Here is a 21,320-nt window from a genome sequence, read left to right on the forward strand (position 1 = left end):
TAAACAAATTTTCCACTGGTCATCTTATTGTACAAACTGTTTAATTTAGAGTTCAATTAAAAATAAATTACATTGTTGTAGTAATGGTTATTGTATCGCGAGAAAGTCACCTGTTTCGCAATGAAATTTATTATGTAACGTGTAACAAGTAAATGGGTGAGTGCAAAAAGTCCATTAGTGTTGCATCGCATTGATAAAAATGTTAAGTCTTCAAAACTTGTTGCATCTGATATCATGACAAGCAAGCTATGAGGAAATTTTAGTCGAAGTGACCGGATTGGAGTTGCAACTCTTCAAACGAGTAGCAACAACATCTTGATTACAAGAACGTAAAATCGCTATTATTTGCTAGAAAAATCCAGGGCAGAAAAATCCGCCCAAGTTCGGCGCCCATGCAAGTGAACCATGAGTAATTGTTACATCACAAAGGTCACTAACTGCTAAAGCGGCAATTGTAAACGAGCAAGTATCGTTCAGTAGGCAATACTTCAAAGTTTAGCCGTGTATGCTGGGAACTCAAAACGTTTTGGGAAGAAAATGACGGATTTGAACAGTTTTGTTGCTTTTTGCTGCATAACCTAAAATTTTCTAAACAAAAAATGTCTAAGGCAACTGAGACACCTATGACATTGCCATACAAAAGTCAATCAAAACATATAATACATTTAATCGTTTTTGCTGATTTAACTGAGGCTTATGCTTACCCTTATTAATTATCAACCATACATACAAAAGCACATATAAAAACAATGGGCATAAAGAGACATATGCAATGTAGTTAAATGTTCACAGAAAACTGCTTACCTTATATTACCATTTAAAAATATTGAATCTTCAGATGAGGTAATGTTTATTAACTTTCCACTTAGAGAATGAAGTTGTGAAATGTTATGTAATTGTTCTACAGTATATTGGTTACAACCAACAATATGACCAAGCAAACCCTGCAAAATCAAAAATTTACTTTTGTTTATCTTATTCTGGAAACAGCAATTTGATTTTATACACCATTTATTTTCAAGAAAATAAAAATGTAGATGAAAATTGGTTTTATCTAAAATGAAGGGTTTTCCTTTTGTTAAACAAGGCTGCTGCTAAACAAAATACATCACATAAACTAAATGCTATGTTTTGATGCTATAAAACTGACAACAATGTCATAATCGATACAAACATAAATGAAAATTTTTATGTGTTGTATTTTTCAACATCATCAACTATTTATTATAAGTTGGTTAAGTAACACAAAATGACGTGAGTCTTGAAAAACCATTCATGCGTTGAAGTTTTTGCTAATAATAACACCATCTTTTACCATAATGCAAAGTGCCATACTGTATCATAGATAGCCACAAAAATTCAACCCCAGCCTTTTCCTTAACTTCACAACAGTGTGAAGCATGAATTGTTATTTGGGCTCTTGGGCATTAACATATTCTCTTTTGGTTTAGATGTTCTGTGCAAATCCACTTCAGTCTAGACTAGTAATAAAAATTATATTTTCGTTAAGTGCCTGACTACTGCAAGCCACAAGTATGAGCAAAAAGGAGCAACATTGCAATTGCACCAATGGTTCACTCAAAACCCTATATTGTGTTATTTTCCTAGAGATAGCTTATTTCCTGTTGTAAGGACTACGAATCACTCTTGGGCTCCAGACCCATCCCTTTGGATGATTTTCTGTGGGAATGTCTAAAAGACAAGGTCTATGCTAACAATCTAAAACTATTAAAGTACTAAGATTAATATCCGAATAGAGATCAAGAAATTTGCCAATGGTATGTTGAATAGGGTGATTACAAACTTCAATGTGTGAGTAGCCACAGTGAATCAGTGCCAAAGTTCTTGGACTGAGAACATTATAACATTATAAACTATTGAGCCAAAAATTACATGTTTGAAACTGGGCTACGAAAAAAAAATTGTTAGTTTTTCCTTTCAATAGTAATTGCTACTTTATCATAAGGGGATACATCTTTTTGGACCATCCTGTATATCACAAAAACAATTCAAAGAAAAATTAATGCTCTAGTTGCTAATTGTAATTCGTCCAGCTGTTCAAGAAAGAGAAAAACATGGGTTATTACTTCCCTAAAACCCCTGTTTTAAGTAAATTTAAGTATTGCATTATTTGCCAAATAGGCTTACATGCCAGCATATATGGTAATACAGTCGAATACGGTTAATTGCATTCTGGATAATCGCATAATCCGTTTTATCGCATAAAGAGCGCAAATCCCAAACCATAGTCTATCATTTGTAAAGATAATACTTCGGTTTATCGCATAGCGGTTTATTGCATAATACGCTTAATTGAATAAAAATGAAGGTGGTTTATTCGATTATTCAAAGGTTTTTAATAGATAAAATTGAAAACAACGTGCACTGGGAGCACACACACAATGCGTTAGCTTTGCGACTTGTACTGCGCTTTGTTACAAAACAATCAAACACACAATGCCGAATTTAAGTATTATCACGTGGCTGTCAATACGCAGACATTAACATTCGCACTATTTTAGTTTCATTTAAGCGTTGCGTTAAGATGATGCCGTAATATGTGAAGAAGTTTTACGAAACAAACAAGTCGAAAAAGACGACATCAATGAAGAAAGCTCTGCTGACGCAATCGCTGCGATTCACCAAAAAATAAAGAAGCTTTGAATGCACTTGATCCAATTCGCCGACGACTACAGTTTGAAGGGGCGGACATGGCCACATTTGTTTGTTTAGAAACACAAATACAAGAAAGCATACAAAATAAAATTAAACAACAATCGAGCAGTATTTTTTTTGATTAAACAATAAATCTTAGAGTGTTTTGCGTGTTTGAATGAATGCATGATCGCAATACACATTAAATGTTAGTGTTTTGCGTGTTGATGTCTTTACACGTGACCAGCTTCGCACGTCAAGTAAGACAGTAAGTGGACTTTGCACTTTTGCATAAACGCATAATTCATTTAATCGCATAAAAAGGCTTGGCTTATGCAATTTACCGGATTCGGCTGTATAACAAAAATTTTTGGGGTTGCCACAGTGAAACTTGGTTTTAACTAAGGCTTTGACAGATATTTTATTGATTAATTCATAATCAAAATAGTTTTCAACACTTAGATTGTAATAGTCATAAACAATGTTGCATATTATCCTGTATCACAAATTATGGCAAAAATGTAATACTGTCATTTTCACATTATATTAACATACTTGTTCAATGATTTGATCTATCACAGGATTCCCCATGAGAGTTAGATCTGGTAAAAATGCTGTTATTGGACCAGGTGAGTTTAAAGCATTCTTCATCATACGTCTTCGAATAAAACTTGCAAACCTTGTATCACTTTGTAACTCAACAAATATACTCCCTGTGCAAAGAATATCATATAACTGTCCTTTAGGTTTCATTCGTAAAGGGTTATATATTAAACAAATTGTAATAGTACAAATATAACAAAATGCTTATAATTACAGTAAATAATTGCAACATATAAATTAATATTGATACCAGAAAACAATTCATATCAAAGTGCTGACAGGCATATATTTTGTGATATTATAAAGCTATTCCTAAACTCTATTCATTGGAATTTTATTCCAAAACAATAACGTAGTTTAAAAACATATTGCACAAACTTAAACTAATTTAGCCTGGTGACTTTGGCTAAATTCAGGCGCCGGAGACCTTTACTGATGTAATATTTCAGTAAAAGGAAAAATGAGCCAAAACATTCTTCCCTAAGTTTGTTATAATAGTCAAAATTTAAATAAAAGACATTTCACATTTAATTTCATCATTTGTAGTCCAGTTATTTATTATCGAATCTTTTACCAAACATTCTTTACCGAATTAAAGATTCATTTTCTACCCCGGTAATAACAAACTAGCTGTGCAATGAAATAGTTTGGTTAAAGGTTGGTGATGCAATCTTACAATCATTATCAGATCTCATAACACTGCGAAAGCTCATTAAAAAACTTTCCTTAAATCAAAAATGTGTATAACTGAAAGCAACAAAGACCTAGCAACTAGGTCCTGACAAAATGCCAATTAAAATGCAAGCACAAAATGTGATATTTATTACACTGCTATGTAGCAATATCAGTCAATGTCTATGTGGTACCGTGGCTTTGTCAGAAGTGCCACGCATTCATTTGGGAGTTACTCTTAATCTATCGTTTGTGTTCATTTTCTTGTGTTCTACAATAAAGCTGAAGATGTTACATAGTAGTAGCTATCAGCTTTAAGTAAAAAATGTCTCTAAAAGTTAATAAAAAAGGTAAAGTTCAAAGTGGAAGAAAAGCGTTCTAAGGTGATGTATCGATTTAATTAACGATATCTTAAAATTACAGCAAAAAAGTTTGAAACTATTCACTTGCCAGCATAAATTGATCAAAGAAGATGGCCACATTGGTGAGGAAAACAAAAAGTGTGAAGCAACAGGAAAAGGTTTCACAAAACACTCACGCATCTACTGAGTCCATACCAAAGAACATATCAAATACAAAACTGGAAAAAAAAACCCAGTCCAAAGGCAAACAATAGTAGAAATAATTGTAACTGTTGCGATAAATTCACTACCATATTTATTGGAGTATAGCCCACACTTTTTTTCAATTAATCCAATCGAAAAAAGTTGAATGCAGGTTGTACATTAAAACTGCTTCTTCATCGTGTACTCGCCACAGATGTAGCAAAACACATCTGGGTCATAACGACACTTTCTCCGTCTAGCTGTACCACTCGTTTTTATAACATATACTTAAAAGTTAAAACACCCGTGACTTAAAATTTCTGAAAATGTTAAAGCATAAATTAAAGTCATGGCTGAAGGTACACTATCTTTATCCTGACTTTAAAAAAGCATGATAACTCTGAGCCTACTAATCGTCGGTCATGAGATACTTGCCATCTGACATAATTATTCAGCTCAAATGGGAGGATAAATTAGCGTAAGTTGTCTATTCAACAAAATAGCCTTTAACTGATAACTTTTAGGATAAAACTAACTATTGCCTTATCAGTGCGCTACAAAGCTTATCTTAGTGCTTGATGGAAGATGATATAAACTAATCTAAGGCCTTATTTACCTCCAAAGCGAGAAATTTGTGCCAGACAACTCAACATTTGGGCAAAACTAAAAAGCTGCTTCACATGGCTTCAGTTTTTATTAACCTATTTTACTCACTAGCATACATTTCTACTTTTTCATGGTATATGTAGGACGAAGCAATATCTCAAAAACTAGAGCCAATTCAGCAAAAGTAATGGCATTTTCGGACTCAGCACCTATGATATACCCCTAAATCGATCTAACATGTCATGCCTTTTGAAAAAAATTTAGTTGTTGGGCTGTGTTATGAATAGGCTAGTGAGTAGTGAATCATGAACTAATTATATGAATACTTGCTATTCAGTGACCCTGGCGAAAGAAGTTCCAGATTCGAGCAACACAATATAAAAAAAATAAAACAAAATATGATTGTCAATCAGAACTTGTTCAATAGACTAACACGATAAGCTGTGCTTAAGCAAATGCCGCCAAGTATTTAAGTTATGGTCAGACAGTGGGCAAAGATTACGTATATTGTGTCATCATACCATAGTATCAAGGCCAAGCCACTTGTCCAACATATGATTAGCTTGAGGTTATTTTGTCATAACAAAAAGAAATTTTCTTTTGCTATCTATCCAAGCGCGAAAAAAAAAGAGATAAACATAGGACAAAAGAAAGTTAAAAGAAAAATTAAACATTGACTCGAGAGATGCCAAGCCTTTTTGAGTCCATATCTATACACTCCCACATACCAACATCAAAGAAACCGAATGAAGTACATCTGCAGCTTTTGCTGGTGAATGCAATAAAATGGAATTAACTAAGGATGAAGAAGATTGCAAAATCAACAACAAGAAATGTTTATCAACTGCCTAGCACTTTGTTTGAACCAGAGACATCCCTTGTGCTTAATATGATGCTTACTGTACAACGCAGAGAGATTACATGCAGCAACGACAAGTCATGTGCCAAAAGAAAAAAATTTTTAGCTGAAAATCTGAATGGATTTGTGGGCAGATTATGTTGTCTACCAATTCCGAAATTAAATGTGTATCAGCGTTCAGTTTTTCCTTTAAACTTTTTTCTTATGTACAAATGTTATTTCATCACTTATGTCAAATTTTGTAACCAATTAAAAACTTTTCGCAAATCACATGAAATACTCCTCAAGCTGCTCATCGACAATATTCGTATAGAACAGTGCTTCCCAACCTATGAGACTGTACGCAGTGCTGCGTATAGGAAAAATGTAGTGCAGATGAAATTCGTCTCTCTAACAACTTTTTTGAGATGTCATTATTGTATTATCTATTTTGTTTTTTGGCTACTTTAGTAACGCTTCTGGTTAGTTGTGCAAGTTTGGCATTTTCATGATTTCCATCGTGTCGGACCAATACTTAATGTACGTTACACAGTGATCACAAATCAAATCCAGAGTTGTCAATATATAATCTAGTGTTGACTAAAGCCAAAAAGCCAAAGGCTTTAGTCTTTCTTTTAGAACTCCCTGACTATTTTATCTTTGACTCCATTGCGTATGCTATCTCTGCTTGTTTCTTTAAGTCAGAACAACATTCATAAAGTCTAAATTGTTATATTGTCCAAAATATAGTCGTAGTCACATCAGAAACAATTTCATATCGATTTTCTAATCCGAATAGAGCTATCACTTCAATTGACTAAGCGAGAAGGTAAAGGAGAAAAGAGCGATATGAACCAAGCCGAGGTTTTTATATCGATATATATGAGCCTATCAGCGACAGATATGTTGCTTACATCATGCTACGTGTAACATATGCAATATTTAACATATTCTACGTCACCGAGGTTTTTCACCACAAGCGCTATCCAACTTCATACACTCTAAAATGCGACGCTACTTGAAAACACTCATATACTAGGTCACTATGTAGGTTTAAGAATTCAATGTTTGAATAACATGATTAACCAAGGATAATACACCTGTCTAAATATTACATTTCATCTAACTGGAGAACACACAATCGCTTCTTGAAATGCCAATTATATAACTTATTACAATTACTACTACAATCACCATAATATTGTGTGTTTAACGGTAAGTACTGTAATATATTTTGGCCGTGTTTAGAATATGCGATCTGGTTTTGATTACTTCCGAATTGTGTAATTCGTACTGCAGCGCTCAATGTATTAGTTCTGATATGGTCAGTCTGATATTGCGAGTCTGTTATTGTCGAATGCAGTTTTATTCTGTGTTCTGAAGAATACCAAACGTTCCTTAAGGACCAATAAAAAATAATTATTCAATAAATTGACAGTTTGTTTTGGTACTGTGACGTTTAACTAGGCTATCAGGGGTCAAAGAATGAGCTATCAATGGAGTCAGATTAGCGAACAATTGATCAAGCAATAATTATTATTATTATTATATATAATTATTATTATATATAATAATTATTATTATATCAATGCATAATATAATAATCAACCAAGCAAAATAATAATTAACAACAGTTCACAACCCCTACAATACGCCCAGTTAGCACAGCTTAATTGTCTCATTGCTTTATTTAGTTGTGAAGTACTGTAGTTACATGTTCATGTAGTACAACTTTACTTTTATTGACGTAGAATTGGAAATTATGAGTGAATTGTGGGTAATAAGTGGAACAAAAGTTTTCAAATATCTTTTTATTAGTTGTGTGTGATCCGTCCGTTAACTCCATGTTGTCTTGAAAATGAGAATGTAACTCTAATGATTTACTTTGTTGATTCTTGATTGTTTTTAAACGTCCATTTAATTTAACTCTACTGCCAACTTGCAGCCATTGATGCATTTTTCATGCACACATCGCCAATGAAATATGAGGGACCGTTGTTACTTACTTTTCATGTACACATCGCCAATGAAATATGAGGGACCGTTATGACTTATGTTGTTGGGAGATTAAAAGAAACAATCATTTCGTTGCTGTTTTTAACTACAGTATTCAGTAACAGTATTTTTCTCTATTCGCTTGTACAAACCCATAAAACAAGAACGCCAAAACTAGGCTAAGACTAACTACGATTATGTGAATGGCGTAAAAGTTTCCTAACAAACTGTTCAGGTATAGTATCACAATCTTTATCCTCAGATGAGGAAAGTCTTTCCACAACTTATAGTTTGCAATGGTGTCTTGTTGCTTGATTGCCGATCTTGTTTACATGCAAGTTTTATTATTTGTTTAATTTTTTTATATTACATGAAACTGTTCATCAGGGTATCAACTGGGTATCGAATTCTGTACGCATTTGATGTTTGGTAGTTTAAATTTGACGTAACTTGTGCTTGATAGGAAAAGTTAATCTACAACATAACATTTCAAAATTGTTAAGCATGTTGTTATTTTGTTTTTTGTACGGATCGAATTGGGATAACAAATGCTGCCACATAAACGTATGCAGATTGTGATACAAATTGTTTTATAAAAGGTTTAGTTTCAAAAAGTAGTGGGCTACCAAAAAAATGTGATGAAATTATTATATCCAGGGTTGCCATCAGTCTCAACTCAAAAATAAGGACGACTAGAAAATGAACGAGGAATACCACCATAAACAGTGTACAATAAGAGAAAGCAACCAATGCTCCTAAAAAAAAACAAGACACTATCTGCATGTTCATAATTTTGGTATCTCTTTGGTACAAAATGGTATCGTAAAGATGACAAAATGCCCAAAATAAGGACAAAAGTGCCCACCTCCGCCCTAAAAATAAGGACGAAAGTGAAAATAAGGACATTTCTTAGAAAAAAGGACAAACATATTTTCTAAGACACGGACCTTTAAAATAAGGAAAAATCTTAGAAATAAGGACGGTATGGCAACCCTGATTATATCGCTGCCAGCCTGCCAAACATTTTACAGCTTGGACTGTACCACATGTGGATAAGATTTTCGTGACATTAAAGAGCGCAAACCGTCAAGAGAAAGGTTGAAAAGCACTGGTATAGAAGATACTCTGCCTCTTGCATACAAATATGATATTTTCAAGGGTTTGTAGGCCTATCTAAAGCCCTCTGTTCACTAGGCGTATTGTTGGGGTCGTGAACTTTTGTTAATTATTACTTGATCGATTGTTCGCTAATCTAACTCCATTGATAGCGCATTCATTAACCCCTGATAGCCAGATAAGCATCACAGTATCAAAACCAAACTGTCAATGTCTTGAATAATTACTTATTATTGGTTCTCAATGAAACGGTTACTATTTCCAGAGCACAGAATAAAGCTCCATTTGGTACATTGAAAATAACAAACTCCTTCATAGTACGAATGTAGTAATTTGGAAGTAATCAAAGTGGGTCTTGTATACTAAACACCGGTAAAATACAGTACAGTGCTTGTTGATAAATACACAAAATAAAAAACAATTAACATTATAATATCATCAGATCTGCACGAGAATCCCGTAGGAATAAGGGCTAATTACGAAATTTAGCACAGCCGTACATTAACCAACGCAAAGTACAATATTTCAATTGGCATTGATTTCAATTTCAGTGTCAGTTCAATTATCAACAAGCCCGAATACTCAGCTGAGTTTTTGCATTGACTACGATGTAAAAAAGCTAAACGTAGTATTTTGAGAAAACTCTTACAATGAGAATTTTCATACCAAATGCTTTAACTTCTGAACAATTTTTCCCCTATATTTTTCAAAAAAAAAAGCATTCAGAAAGCCGGAACATTGAACCAAGACAAAACGTCAACTTTAGCCTAGACCCACACTCATCAATCGTTATAAGAACAACAGACGAATACCAATTAACGCCACATGCGCACTGGACCGTAACTAATTCTACTTTTTATATAGTAACATTCAATAGCTGACCTTGGTCACAATCGGGTTGTTGTCTTCTTAAAACTGCTTAAAATCACAAGGTATTAAACAAATACAGTATAACATTGAGCTGTAATACCATTGCTATAGTGTTGTGGAGGAAAACGCCACGCTTTGGGTAATTTCTTTAAAGTTCTCGTATCTCTCTTAAATTAAATTTCTTTGTTGATTGCTCTTCATCAGATTGCAAATAAAGTCTTATATTATTTGTTGGCCAACATGCTTTAGTTGAAAAGTAACTTAGCTGTGCTTCCCGAGAAGAACACGCAACTTTATTACGACTCAAATGAAGCCTCATCATGTACTGACATCCTGTTTGGCCACAGTGTAATATAAAACCAGTATACAAATGTTACCTTGATTTGACAAAAAAACTATTAAATTGACTAAATCACAATATTACAAACATATTTTCTTTTCCATACCTGTGCAATTTTGTATTCCATCTCCAATATAGTTTGCAAGACAATGGCAGGTGTTAACTCCAGGTCCTTTATAATGGCATTTTGCATACACATGGCATCCACCATTGCCTTATAGTAAAACAAAATTACAAATAAAAAGCAATTAAAGTTCACTAGTCATTTATAGTCAACAAAAGAGCAAAACATAAGCTGAAAGTAAAAACCAAAAGGCACGCATGTGCTCTTCTTTCCTGTCACGAGATACCTTGACCTGATGGCACCTTAAGTCATTACGCAAGAAACTTACATCCCAGGCTACCTTGATAAGATAATTATTGGGCTCAGGGTACCACTGCTCCTTGTACCACAGCAGGTCTACCCTTAGTCTGCTCCAATGCTGAGTACTGCATACCTGTCTGGTGTCGAAGCACACATGCACACACAATCGACATTATCATAACTAGCATACTGCGTAATGCATTTAGATGTTTGCGTCTAACACAATTGCACAAGCGCTCATCTCGTCTCGTCCACACATTACTATTAGAGCAAGACGAAAATTTAGGCACCAGTGTGGTTAATTAAAAGGACCATAAATGGAATTCAGAGTGGTAGGATAGTCCTGCTAGATGTTGCAAGGTCATCACCGATGCTAACTCTCACCTCACAAGACTCTCAGTGCCAAGGATGGCCTGGGTAAGGCTTAATCGCCTGTGAATTGGTGTTTCCCCTCAACTCTGTACAAATGGGGTGCGAAAAACTCCGCAGTTTGTGTGGCACTGAGAAACAAACAATCTACCATGCTTCCTACGAATTACATGGCTTGTGTGTAGTGTTGTAATGACTCGAGTCACGTTTTCAAACTACTTGACTTGACTCGATTCAATGCTTGAAATGACTTGACTTAACTCGAGTCTAGGAAATTAATTTGATGCAAGTCATTAAATCTTAGTTGTTAAATTATTGATCAACTGAATTACAGACATTTGATTTCATTACGAACAATCGCTTAAAGGTATAGCCAATGGCATCACTTCATTTGACTTGCATTATATTTTAACTTGCCTTGACTTGATCCAATTAGTAATTTGACTTGATTTGACTTAAGTCAACTTCCCAAATAAAAAATGACTTGGTTACAGCACAGCTCGTGAGTTTGTCAGGACAACCCAGTGGCTGCTCGCCTCATGCTTTGATATCTAATGGGTGGTAGCTCATATGAAAAAGATAGTCATCTTCAACAAAGTAATAATGACAATGGCTTGAGCTGGACGATTTAAATAAACTGTACTGCAAACATTGGATAATATCAAACCATTATGCAAATAATTGCACGAAATAATTGAAAATGGCAATCACTTGACAAACAGATCGCAATACATATATAACACTTTACGTATCAAGTGGTTGTATAGGAGCTATGAAAGCAGGTATAAACATTAATAAAAAGCTAACATGTTTCGAACAACATTTGTTCTTTGTTAAAGCCCGAATGAACTGCAGTGGTCCATTACCAGATTTAAATATTTTACAATGATACATGACGGGAAAAATAGGATAAGAATAAATTATTAAGCATAACAACAAATTAGCAAACATACAACAAACTAGCAATCAAAACAGACATAGAAACATGAAAAGGATCCAAAGAAGATCATATTTATATTGCCCATTTCAAAATTATCCAAAAATGTCATAAAAAAAGTTAAAAAACTAATGTAAGAAAAACGCAAGAAGCATTCCTTATTAAGCAGCACTAACCCAATAAGCATTCAAGAATGGCACTTTTGGAAAATTTATTAGAGACCAGAACATAATATCCTGCTATTTCTAGCAACAAGTGGTTTACCGCTCTGCACTTCCTTTTTTAACTTCCATATCTCATTAATCGCTGCAGACTCATTGTTGGTATTATTTCCTGCCATTACTTTTTTCTGCTGCACATTGGTAACCTATAGAACTTATTTACTTTAAATCTCCTTTTCCCATCATGTAACATTGTACAATATTTATATCCACTAATCAATGACTTCAATTCATTCTGGCTTTGACAAAGCACAAATGCTGTTTGAAACATGTCAGCTTTTATTAATGTTTATACCTACTTTCGCGGCTCTCATTGCAACCACTTGGTATGAAAAATGTACCTCAACCCTACCAAAGCTATAAATAACATTGCATTGCGAATCTTAAAGGTTGCATAAAAAAATCCATTCAGTAAGTCAATTGAAAGGGTTTATTATTCATTGAACCTTTTCTGAGATAACAAAATATAAAAAACATACCTGTTTTACATGGATTAACTGCTTGGCATGTTTTACCATCTCCAGTGTACCCAGATTTACAAATGCAATTAAATTGATTTGGACCCGTGTGGAAACAGTCTGCAGTTAAGTCACAGGATAAAAAATTTTCTTGAATACATGGATTTATTTCTTCACAATACACACCATCGCCTCTATATCCAGTTTTGCATTTACATATGTGAATACCAGGTCCAGCATACCTTGAAAAAATAAACATCAATGACCACTTGAGTAAAAACTGGCTGTGAAATCAAAATATTGGTACTGGGTAGAATCTGCTTGATATGACAACCAGCTTTATATCACTATTTAGGCATGATCCAAAATTTTGCCATTTAAAATTCTCCATTTGCTATGATCAGTCTTCAGATATGATAACCACTTTTTTCCATCTTTTTCAAATTTTTCCATCAATTTCTTGGTGTCAATTATGCAACATGGCAAGTACAATTGAATCAGTGTTCTTAATTCACCTACTGACATTAACTTTAATGTTGCTGTTTAATAATGTTAATGAAATAAACGATGAATTCAATGTTTTTTATCATTTCATTCCTTCATGTCGATCCTAGTGTGGTTAAACTGCATGTTAGCAGCTTCAGTTATGGTAAACATTCAGATATTATACCTAAAATGGTCTAGTCCAAAGGTGATCATAATAAGTTTGCATAACATTACAAGTAAAAGAGATGCTTACATGAACATTATATGACAGAAGAAATAGACACGGGTAATCAGTGACAAATATTATAATTCACATTATAATCAAGTGGATAATAATATTTAACTGAATGTAAAAACACGTTAATGAGTCACATTGCTGAGTGTTATATTTCCGTCCCAGTAATCAAGATCTCCTTTACTTTGCAAAAAAATTAACTAAGTATTTCAAGCGTTAATATGAGTGGTTTAACCTATTTTCCAAGCGAATCATTTATGACAGACAGTTGTTAATCAATATCACATAATATCTCTAAAATGTGGTGGTTCTAACTTTTTGAGTCAATGCCTTTGTACAGGTCACGCGATGCATACCAAGGATTTGAAAACAAAAAGAATTGAAGAGAATAAGGTAAAGGAAGGCGACACTCATTGATGGCTTAACACATTAAAAAATGTTCAGGTTTTTCTTCATCTTGTAAAGGGCTTGCTGTGGGAAAGCAAATGATATTTTGCGAAATATGTTTAGACGCTACTGCATATAATGTGTATCTAACAACCCCTTGAATTCCATGCAACACCAGGAACTCAATGCCCTGCCCAATGAGCAAGACGCATATATAACGAATTAAAAGAGAAACAACTTTTTAACAGGTGTAGCCCATTAGCCACACGTGAAACACAATGTTGTGGGGTAAAAACTAGCCTAGTGTATTCCATTTGCGCTATTAATCGAGCTGCCAAAGTAAAAGCAAGCATTATTTTGAGAGACATAAGTACCTGACACACGGGCATTTAGAAGGGGATTTCAAAATTCTAAAAAAATGCTCACCTTTATTCATTGCAAAATTGGTCAAAATCTTTTACTTATCCCAGCAACCTTTATATGTTATAAGAACAGTGGTTTGAACTATGTCGGTGGTGCTCAAATGGCGGATCTCGATCCGGATCCGGATCTTTTCAAACTTTTGTGTGGATCTTCCAATGTAGTCTTGAAACAATCTTGCAGCTGTAGCACACTTCACTTTTGACTTTTACAAAGTTATAAATATGTTGTAGACCCTACAATGTAGGGTACATTTACATAAATAAAGCACCATAATAACTAAAGCATGTCCAAAATGTTTACTATTCGTATTTAGTGGATCATCACCTTGTCAGGTTTGGTTGTGGTGGATCATGGCAGAAATCATTTGAACACCCCTGAACTATGTTATTATAGCTGGCTGTCTGCTTGGCATCTCACCCTTACATATAAGATAAAATATACCACCAAAGTTTGTATAGCAAAAGATAATTGTTTGACGATCGAGTGGCCAATTGGCCAAGACAGTAATTTAACCTTTTCTGATATGTGCTATAAAATAATAGACTGTGTATTTGGTGACGTTCTTATGATATAAAATGTCACATGACACGGTGGAACTGATAAATGTACATGATAGGGGCAAAACTAGGGAAATAGGTTTATCAGCATGCCAGGTCCCTTCAGGATCAGCGGTCTTAAGTAGAACCACAGGCCAAAAGTTGAACTTAACTTGAATTTCAATTACGTAATTTATGTGCCACATGGCCATCAGTAATTCCGTAATATTTTTGTGCTACCGCATGCATTGTTTTATGGTAATATTGTGGTATCATTGTTGTTTATTGGCAAAGCAGATTAATATCATAAGAAACTACTCAATGCAATATTTAGTTTCAGTGTCGCAGAACTTGCATCTCTTTTCCACGACAGTCAATAGATATTTTGCTGAAAGTTATTTGTAACAAAGTATTTTTTTTATTCGTGTTTTATTTATAAAGCCAAGTTAAAATGTAAATAAAGGTTATTTACTATAATTGTTGCAAATCAAAATCCTTTTCTGACAAAAAATATCCCAAACCAACCGTCTTGAATTTATTCTTCAAATAAAAATTAGTTTCCAACACCTGCTACTCATATGAATCACAATTTTAGAACAAGCATTGTGACATTTGTCCAAGTTGAAGCACAAATTGTTCAAATTTTAGAGAATAGTCCTGAGAATACGAAAAAGTCATGTAAAAGTGTTTCAATGACTCTTTGAAATACAGTACATGATTGAAGACAAGCTACGAGTAGCCATTAAATCACATTTTAGAAAATAGTCCTGAGAATACGAAAAAGTCTTGTAAAATAGTTTCAATGAATCTTTGAAATACAGTACGTGATTGATGACAAGTTACCAGTAGCCATTAAATCACTGTGCCATTTCCTTGTGTGTGTTTAAATAGTGTTGAGCCTAAAATGATGCTGTTGCACAGTATGTGATGTGTATGTTGGATTCCGCCAAGGCCAGGAAGGATGTGTGCTGTCACCCTCTTCAGTAAGTTACATGAACTGAATGGACAAGTATTTTGGTGTAACATGCGTCATTAGTGGGATCAGTCATTTGTTTGCTCTCTGTTGTTTGCAAATGATCTGTTTTGTTTCAAAGAGAATAAAGATACCAATTTAACATGTTGAAATTAAATAACACAAAATTTCCATGTTTGCCTCATGCATTTTGTACAACTAAATCAATCTTTGTTTACATGTATGGATATGCACAAACCCAACATAGTGTTGACATCAAAACTAAATATAAGTACTATTGCAGTAAACTAACAACACCATTTTTGTACAATATTAACAAAGTAAGGCAAACAGAGTTTATCATAATTTGCCACTTTAGTCGGTTCTCTGTGGTGCTGGTGTGGTGTTTCTCTGTGTTCTCCCGGCACCACAGAGTTTATCAGTAACATATTTTCTTGTCAATGTGGCTTTTGTTTTGCATTTAAGAAACAATTTAGAGAAATCTATATTGTTGTCTCTGAAAAGGTTATCATCAGGTCATTTTCACATAAATATGTTTATACAAACAAATTTATGAAGTTGAATGCAAATTTTATGGTATGGATTGCGATTTGTAGGAACCAATTTTTTTCAATAATTAATTGACCCTTAAAACAGAAGTTATATATTCTCACCCCACTGGGCCTGATTAATTCAATAAGTATATATTAAGTATCTTAATTTGCAATATCAAACATAAGTGGTTACACTACCTGTGATGTGTGTGCTCAGGAAAGAAGCAATCAACTAACATATATAACAGATAAAAGTACTCAACAAATGCAGGCTGTATTTAATCATGACTTTGTCATGACAAAAGGGAATTTTTGTGTTGCTAAAATGCTTATTTAAAAGTGAAAAGTTACCAACCATCCTTAGTATCTAGTGTTGTCACAGTTGCAAGTCTTTTCCAAGACAGTTTGATTTCTCCTCAGCTTTTACTAAGTATGCTCTATACATAAGCAATTCAAAGCACCGGAGCCACAGACGGCTTTCACTACTCTGTTCTAGGTCCTATGACTTAGAGACGAGCTCATTTAAAAAAATTATTTAGACAAACAATGGCCATCCAGTTTAAGATTTTTGTTAAAATAATGGTTTCGATATTTGTCAATTGACTAGTTTTACAAACTCATTTAATATCTTTCAAAACTGCTATATAACACTGAGGAAAATTCCAATTGTGAGGTTAGAAATGCATTTATAGTGATATGTTACATATGTTGTGGCTCCGAGTAGTTTTTAGTTTGGTTGCCAACACATGGTATACTCCATTGACACATGATAACTGAAATATATAATTAATTAAAATTAGAAAAATGGCTAAATGAAAGTCGGAAAACTCAAGGCAAAAAGAACACTGCACTGTTTCGATGGCTTGTGATGTTGATAACACTCTCATAAACGCATTCATACTTCTTCAAGCATTAATACACACTGTAGTCATCACCTTTCTGGTTGACAATTGTACAAATATTATAATGGCAGCACAAATTTTAATGTGGTTGCAAAAAAACTTAAATTAGTTGTGCGAGCTTTAAAAAAGTAGTGAGTGGTTAGAAAGTTGGATATGCAATAATGCAGTCCGAAAGACCATGTTCAATATCCAGTGGTGTTACCATTGTAAGGCATTAAAAACGATTGCCCATGTTTTGTTGTGGTAGTGAATAGTTTTAAATTTGGGCAAAATGGTGTCAAAATATCCGAAAACAAAATAAAAAGTGTGTCACAACCGGAACTTGGACAAAGGCTAGCCCACAAACTGGGGCTTGAGTAATGGAAAATCCTTGCTAGCTTAAAGTCACGCGGAAACTTTACTCAGTTTGAAAATAAAAAATATTATACCATACCATAACTAGATGTTAGAAGATTTTGCGATTTAAACTTAATCTTTGTTGAAAAACTAATAGTGATGTATAATAGTGCACAATACTTTTCACTATTTACAGTCAATGGCAAAGAAACGACAAGTGCTGCTAATCATTTACATTATAATTTATATCTTGTATGATATTTAGATACTAAAATAATACAGTTCAGCAAAAGTATTGAGCATAACACTAAGTACACTAAACTGTATTACACTAAACATAGTTTTGCAATACAAATTTTAAATTCATTAAATTCAAGCTATTAACATTTACTGGCATGATGCAAAACGGTGACATAGAACATTGCTGGAATCTTCACATGGGTTAATTGGGCTGCATTTAGTGCCAGAACCGGAATATCCTGTTCCACATCGACACCGTCCTTCATTGGTTGAAGTTTCAACACAAAATGCTGCAAAATCGCATTTCCCTTGACACCCATCGTTTGAATCTACCAATTGGTCACATAGTGGTCCTCTAAATCCTAGAAGAGATCAAAATTTATTGTATATATGTCAATCACGCTACTGTTTATAAACATTGTACTTAGTTTGTCTGTGACAATGTGAAGTATGCATTGTTGTTTTAATAATTGTTTGATTTAATAATCCCGTTTAATGTTCAATGTTCCTGTTTAACTATATAACTAGTTGTTAGTAATAGGGTAAATAGTTGCTTTAATTTTAATTAATCCTTGCCACGCAGCTATTTTATTGTTACTTTGAAGAAGCTTATAATACAGTGTCTGTTTACTTGCAAGCAGGTGTGATTATACCGTACTGTTAAAAGTAGCAAATGTTAAATAGCCAAACAAAACTCTTTAACCGTTTCGTAAGTGCTGCTTGAAATTATCATTGTTAGAATCATTGTATGTAGCTGTCTATTGGATCACAAAATAATTTTTATGCTCTCTATGGCTAGTTAATTATTCGTATTGTTTCAGAAAACTATAGCACTACACAACTTGGCAGTATAGAATTATATGGTAATAAAGTTGAGAAGCAATCAGTCTCAGTGGTGCATTTTTTAATATGCCTAGTCCTCTTGTAAGGTCCGATAGCCAAGGTTATTATGCAGGTGTTTCATTTCTTATGAGTCTAACTAAAGTAATCTGAAAAATTACTTAAAAATGACATATTGAATGTTTAGATGTTATAAGCTGGGAAAAATGACAAAATTTTATCCGGACTTAGAAGTAACTATTTATTAAATTATTTATAATACAGTGATTATTGAAAACTTAAATGATGTCAGTTTATTATTAAACAATTATCATATCTTTAGCAAATGCCTTGAATGAAACACATATAAAAACAAAATAATCAAAAAATTAACAAAAAATACAAATAGCAAAATCTACGAAAATGAGAAAAACTTCTCAAAAAAATCAAGAAGATTTGGTAAAAACTTCAACTGGCTGTTGTGAATAATGGAAAGTAGCTATTTAAACAAATAATAATAAAATGAATTTGATGCTCATTATTCTGGCATAAAGTTGTTCATACCATGATTACATATACAAATGCCTTTCCCCATCTTTCCATCATCGCATGTACCATTTATGCAACCACAAGAGTAATCACAATCAGTGCCATACAGCCCAGACCTACAGTTATCACAAGCTAATCCAGAAAATTTTTGATCACTACAAGTGCAGGTTCCTGGAAAAAGGCAGAAGCAGTTTAATGTTAACTTGCATAAGAGGAAAGCATATTAAATGATTTTATAAGCTTATATAAAACCAAATCAATAAATCGATATGAACTTCTTAGATTAATGGATTTACCATTTCCTTTTATCCCATCACTGCACACACCATTGTTGGAACAAAACTGTCCAATACCACCAGGACATGGTTGACACTGAGGGCCATAAAAATTTGCACAGCAATTAGGAATGCGAGTCTGTTGCTTACATATCAGCTTGCATCCCAGCAATGAAGTTGTGAAATGTAAAATACTTCGTAAACAATGAATCTGTCCATTAATGCATATGTTGTTAAAAAAATTTACCATATGTTGTAGAATTAGCTCATTCCACCCAGAAGCACTACCTACGGGAGTATCATTATCAAGTTTCATTTCAGTTTTAAAGGCCATAAGAACATATCTTTGCACAAAACTCAAGTGCTAAGGTGATTTGTTTTGCAAATTTCACTTGCGCATGAATTCTACTGTAGTATGTCCTACTCGATTGTATGAAACACATCGCACATGATTAAGAATAACTGTTATTCAAAATACTCAAAAGCCTTTTAAAAAATTACAGTCAGATTTCGTTAATTGGAATTACTTTGTTTAGTTAAAAATGTCACTTTTGTGAGGTATGCCGATAATCAAAATTGGAAGAGTATTCCGGACATGCATTCAGGACCGTAATATATTTATATACAAAAAGCAACTTTTGAAGATTGAATTGCGTCCAAATGACTGATTGAAGAAAAATAATTTCAAAAATTAGTAAATAAATGCAACTAAAACAAACATTAAGTGTGGCAAGCAAGACAACTTAGTCTATAAATATTAGTGATCTCGTAGTACACCTGATGAAGCAAACTTATATTTACGAAAGCTTGATTTGAAAAATTAAAAATAAAGTAAACTCCAGAGCGTCAACTTATGTCTTCCTTTTTTATTAACGTATATATATATATATATATGTATAAGTTACACTTTTAGCAATCCGGATTAGCGAGTGTTTTTTCTGTTGGTTTAGAATATCTTTTTTTAAATTAAGGTGTCCAGATGAAAAATGTTCCTTTATAGTCGCATGTACGGTGGCAAGGACTTAAGTTTATCAGGGTTCGGATAAACAATGCCTGACTGTAATTTTGTGCTTTTTGTCGCTATACGCTTTTACGTTATATTTTTTTCTCAAGAGAACATAGGTATGTTAATGTTAAACTAGAGTAAAAATACTTGCCCTTGCTTGCGGTATGGAGTTTCCAGGACATGAAAAGGGCATATTACATGGTAAGCACTCTGATTTTATAAATTTTGTGGCAGTTTTATCGCAGTATCTTTTTGTAGGTGTAAGTGCAACAGACAAGCCTTGAAAAATACCATGCTGAGTTCTAAGGTCTTGCTGAACAATTTCTTGTCCATTGACAAAAAACTTATTGTGCTGTTTGGTCAAAGTTATCTGCAAACATACAATACATATTGTATCCAAAAACAAAACATGCCAAAACACATCTCACTTTAGCTCATGGCTACCATTGTTTTACTCTTTATAGTATACCTGATAATCAATCCCAGCTAAAGTAGAGAGGTGTTCTCCGCTGATTATTGAATTAACACGAATGATTTTTCCTACCACAACATAGTAGGATAACATTGCAGATGAAGAATTATTGATGACATCAGGACTGCAACATAGGTGTTAATTACACATCTTCTACTACCTCAAGTAATCTTGTTAAGCACAACAGCAATATAGGAAAAATCTATAAAACCATATGCTTGGTCGCGAGCAAAAGCAATTTTATGAGATGTAAACACAATTTATTATTATTCAATCCAAACCCTAAGTAACTAAAGGACTCAACTACAAAAACTAGCTAGTGTCAAAAAAGCCAGGTTCAATTGCTTAACTATTCATTACAGCACTGGTTACTGAAAATACTCTTACTTTATTATTGCAATTTAATTGAATTAAATAACATTACAAAAACTTGTAGTGCAGGTTGCATCTGCAGTGCTCGAAAAGTTATGACTCTGATATAACTAGTAAGTAAGGTTGCATATCTTCCAGGTGAGTGCGAGCTGTCCCGAGCGTAGCCTACTTCAAACAATTTCAACTC

General features: G+C 33.6%; 1 protein-coding gene across 3 annotated transcripts in view; it reads right to left on the reverse strand.

The window, feature by feature from the left end:
- Positions 1-21,320, reverse strand: part of LOC143461909 (stabilin-2-like) — a 208,184-nt gene that overhangs the window by 60,155 nt on the left and 126,709 nt on the right. For all 3 annotated transcript variants that reach the window (XM_076959847.1, XM_076959848.1, XM_076959849.1), the window contains exons 25-33: positions 20,759-20,885; positions 20,441-20,659; positions 19,305-19,494; positions 19,024-19,179; positions 17,792-18,002; positions 12,611-12,831; positions 10,347-10,454; positions 3,211-3,368; positions 805-944 (exon numbers count right to left, since the gene is read on the reverse strand). In XM_076959847.1, the coding sequence (XP_076815962.1) occupies positions 805-944; positions 3,211-3,368; positions 10,347-10,454; positions 12,611-12,831; positions 17,792-18,002; positions 19,024-19,179; positions 19,305-19,494; positions 20,441-20,659; positions 20,759-20,885 (1,530 nt within the window). The remainder of the gene's footprint in view (positions 1-804; positions 945-3,210; positions 3,369-10,346; positions 10,455-12,610; positions 12,832-17,791; positions 18,003-19,023; positions 19,180-19,304; positions 19,495-20,440; positions 20,660-20,758; positions 20,886-21,320) is intronic.

Source organism: Clavelina lepadiformis, chromosome 6 (genome assembly GCF_947623445.1).
Source record: "Clavelina lepadiformis chromosome 6, kaClaLepa1.1, whole genome shotgun sequence".
Classification (NCBI taxonomy): Eukaryota; Metazoa; Chordata; class Ascidiacea; order Aplousobranchia; family Clavelinidae; genus Clavelina; species Clavelina lepadiformis.